At 46.8% G+C, this 4,136-nt stretch overlaps 1 protein-coding gene across 1 annotated transcript in view; it reads left to right on the plus strand.

Moving 5' to 3' along the window:
- The window catches only part of RYR1 (ryanodine receptor 1 (skeletal)), a 130,714-nt gene that overhangs the window by 49,768 nt on the left and 76,810 nt on the right, over window positions 1-4,136 (plus strand). The window contains 2 exon segments of the mRNA XM_010849313.1: window positions 1,157-1,303; window positions 3,821-4,094. Of these exon segments, the coding sequence (XP_010847615.1) occupies window positions 1,157-1,303; window positions 3,821-4,094 (421 nt within the window).

A 4,136-nucleotide genomic window follows, 5' to 3' on the forward strand; every position in this document is an offset into this window, starting at 1 on the left:
GTGTGAATTGATGGAGGGAAGAATAGCTGAATAAAGGAGTGAGTAAAGAGATGGCTGACTGGTTGGATGAATAAAAAGAAAGATGGCTTGAGGGATGGTTGGTGGATCTCTATTGTTTCTCATAAGGAGTCAGCTGATCATCTTACTGAGATTGTTTTTGTATGTGATAACTCATTTTTATCTGGCTGGCTTTCAGTATTTCTCTTTGCTTTGGCCTCTAAGCAGTTTGAGTACGAGTTTGCTGAGTTTCTTAAATGTGTAGATTAATATTTTTCATCAAATTTCAGACTTTGGGGCCATTATTTTTCTAAATAGTTTTCTGCCCCATTCTCATCGCTTCTTCTAGGACTCCCATTATGCATACGTTGTTATGCTTGACGGTACACTATGGGTCTCTGTGGCTCTGTTAATTTTCGTCATTCTTTTATTAAGGTTGGATAACCTCTGTTGTTCTATGAATCAAGTTCATTGATTCTTTCTCCTTCTATCTCAAATATGCTGTTGTGCCACTCTAATATATTTCAGTTATTGTACTTTGTCACTTCAGCTTCTATATGGTTATTTTTGTATCTAGTTCTTTTTATTAATTATTATTTGGCTGTGTTGGGTCTTCATTGCAGCGAGTAGGGGCTACTCTCTAGTTGCAGTGTGGAGGCTTCTCTTATTTCACAGGCTCGAGGGCTCGTGGGCTCAGCAGTTGCAGCTCGTGGGCCCTAGAGTGTGGCTCAGTAGTTGTGGCCCTTGGGCTTAGTTGCTCTGCAACATGTGGATCTTCCTGGACTAGGGATCGAACCCAAGACACTTGCATTGGCAAGTAAATTCTTAACCACTGGACCACCAGGAAAGTCCTACCTCTTTATCAGGAGTCTCTTTTTGATGAGTCACTGTCGTCATACTTCTCTTTAATACTTTAGACATGGTTTCCTTTAGTTCTTTGAAGATACTTGCAATAGTTGATTTAAAAGACAAACAATTCAAAGAATGAATAAGTGAACAAATAGATGAACATATAAAGAAATAAATGAAAAACCCCATGAACACACACATGAGTGAGAAATGAATGCGTGAATATGTGAGTGAATAAAGAAGTAAATGATTCAGCAGATTAATAAGCAAGCAGATGAATGACATGCCTTCCCTTCTTGTCTACCTCCAGGAATTCAACTGGAGGGGGAAGAGGAGGAACCAGAGGAAGAAGCCACCCTGGGCAGTCGCCTGATGAGCCTGTTGGAGAAGGTGCGGCTGGTAAAGAAGAAGGAGGAGAAATCAGAGGAGGAACCACCCGCTGAGGAGCGCAAACCCCGTGAGGACTGGGGCCACCAGGGAAGAGATGGGTGGGCCAGGCAGCCCTGTGCTTACAGAGCTTCTGGGTACAAGACAGGCCCCAGGAGCAGCACGAGGGATGGGTAGGTGGTATTAATGAGAGAGGAGGAGTGGAGAGTGGGGTGAGAGAGGAGGCCTGCTGGAGGTGTGACCCAAATGCGGGGGCTGCACAGTGTGTGTGTTGAAATCGTGTGGTGCATGACTGCCAGAGGGGAGAGCCACACCTCCAACCTAGGACTGGGGGCAACTCCTGCACCACCGTGGTTTCCAAGGCTTTTGATTGTTTTTTGTTTATTTCTTGGTGAAACAGTTACTGTGCTGAGGGATAGGAAAACAGTCATGGGCCAGTAGGTCATTATACAAACTGTGTATTAGCACCATATTACAAGGACGGAGTCCCTGACGTTGCTGCAGACTTTATTCTATGACATTTCACAAATTATTGGACCAACTCTGGGCCAGGCACTATTGTTAGAGCTGGGGAATCTATTGCTTCATGGCAAATATAAGGGGGAAAAGTGGAAGCAATGATAGATTTTATTTTCTTGGGCCCCAGATCACTGTGGATGGTGACTGAAGCCATGAAATTAAAAGACGCTTGCTCCTTGGAAGGAAAGCTATGACAAACCTAGACAGCGTATTAAAAAGCAGAGACATCACTTTGCCAACAAAAGTCTATATAGTCAAAGCTATGATTTTTCCGGTAGTCATGTATGGTTGATTCACAGAGTTGATTCACAAAGAAGGCTGAGCACCAAAGAATTGATGCTTTCGAATTGTGGTGCTGGAGAAGACTCTTGAGAGTCTCTTGGACTGCAAAAAAAATCAAACCAGTTAATCCTGAAGGAAATCAACCCTGAATATTCATTGGAAGGACTGTTGCTGAAGCTGAAGCTCCAATACTTTGGCCACTTGATATGAAGAGCTGACTCACTGGAAAAGACTCTGATGCTGGGAAAGATTGAGAGCAGGAGGAGAAGGGGGCAGCAGAGGATGAGGTGGTCGGATAGCATCACCAACTGAATGGGCATGAATCTGAGCAGAGTCTGGCGGGCTACAGTCCGTGGGGTCACAGACAGGTGGACACGACTGAGCAGCTAAACACAGCACACTCCCTGGAAGATAGGGGAGGACAGAGGAACCTGGCATGCTACAGTCCACGGGGTCGCAAAAAGTCAGACCCAACTTAGGGACAAATAACAAGAGTCAAAATCTCTACCTTGAAGGAGTTTAGAATATTACAAAAGATATATATATATATATACACCATAATGTCAAATGACCATAGATGCTAATAAGAAAAATGAAGTTGAGTAGAGGAGAAAGAGGGACAAAGATGAAAAGGTTAGAATCGGGGGAGAGGATGCAAAGATTTGGGAGAAGGTGGCTGGTACAGAAAGAATAGCCGGTGCAAAGGCCCTGAGGCAGGAACACCCTTGGTGCATTTAGAGGCCAGCATGGCTGAAGCCAGGCGAGCAGGAGAGGTGCTGAATATGAAGTCTGACGTGATGGGTCCAGAGTGTATAGAGCAGATGGACGGAGGGTAGGACATGTCACAGATCACCATTCAGTGCCAGTGCAAGAAGGTTTCCCCTAACTCTGAGACATGGGAAACATCTATCTTCTTTCCCAGAAATTCTGAGAAGAAAAAGTGCTGGGAGAGAAAGAGAGAGAAATGGATGCTGGATGTAGGGAAAGAAAGTCCCAGGGAAATCACCAGGGAAAGAGAACAGTTCATTTTTGACATTATTTTCAAATGCCACCAATGTCCTCACAGTTTCTTTTTGTGTCTGTTGTCTCCCATGAGGAAAAATTGGCTGGCTGGTTTGTTTGTTTGTTTGTTTTGGCCACATCTTGTGGCACATGGGACCTTAGTTCTCTGCCCAGGGATCAAACCCTTACTTCTTGCATTGGAAGCGCAGAATCTTAACTGCTGGACCACCAGGGAAGTCCCAAAATTGCCTGCAGTTTTACAGAACAAGGGCTTCCCTGATAGCTCAGCTGGCAAAAAAATCCGCCTGCAATACGGGAGACCTGAGTTCAATCCCTGGGTTGGGAAGATCCCCTGGAGAAGGGAAAGGCTACCCACTCCAGTATTCTGGCCTGGAGAATTCCATGGACTGTATTGTTCTTGGGGTCGCAAAGAGTCTGACAGTACTGAGTGACTTTCACTTCACTCTACAGAACTAATGGAATTACCATTTGTGCTTTTAAAGATGCTCCTAGTAGCGCTCTAGTACTTTGTATCTGGTGGTACACATTCTTTTTCCTCTTGAAAAGGGGGCTCTTGTGGTCTGATTATAGGATGAAGATGACAAAGAGACTCTTAGGGCCATAGAACAGAGTCTGCCAGCATTTGCCCAGTCCTGGCAGGGGTAGGGTGGGGCTTAACAGGTAGCAACTGAGAAGCCCTTTGGCAAGAAGGGCCCCTCTTGCATTGTTCTGGCTCATAGCCCTGTCCTGGGAAGACCGTTCAGACCCTGTGTCCCCTTCCCAGAGTCGCTGCAAGAGCTGGTGTCCCACACGGTGGTGCGTTGGGCCCAAGAGGACTTCGTGCAGAGCCCGGAGTTGGTCCGCGCCATGTTCAGCCTCCTGCACCGGCAGTACGATGGGCTCGGGGAGCTGCTGCGCGCCCTGCCCCGGGCCTACACCATCTCCCCCTCCTCCGTGGAGGACACCATGAGCCTGCTCGAGTGCCTCGGCCAGATCCGCTCACTGCTCATCGTGCAGATGGGCCCCCAGGAAGAGAACCTCATGATCCAGAGCATCGGGTGAGGCCCCCGCCCTTCCCCTACTGAACCCCTCCCCTCCCC

Source organism: Bison bison, unplaced genomic scaffold, assembly GCF_000754665.1.
Source record: "Bison bison bison isolate TAMUID 2011002044 unplaced genomic scaffold, Bison_UMD1.0 scf7180017864280, whole genome shotgun sequence".
NCBI classification, from domain to species: Eukaryota; Metazoa; Chordata; class Mammalia; order Artiodactyla; family Bovidae; genus Bison; species Bison bison.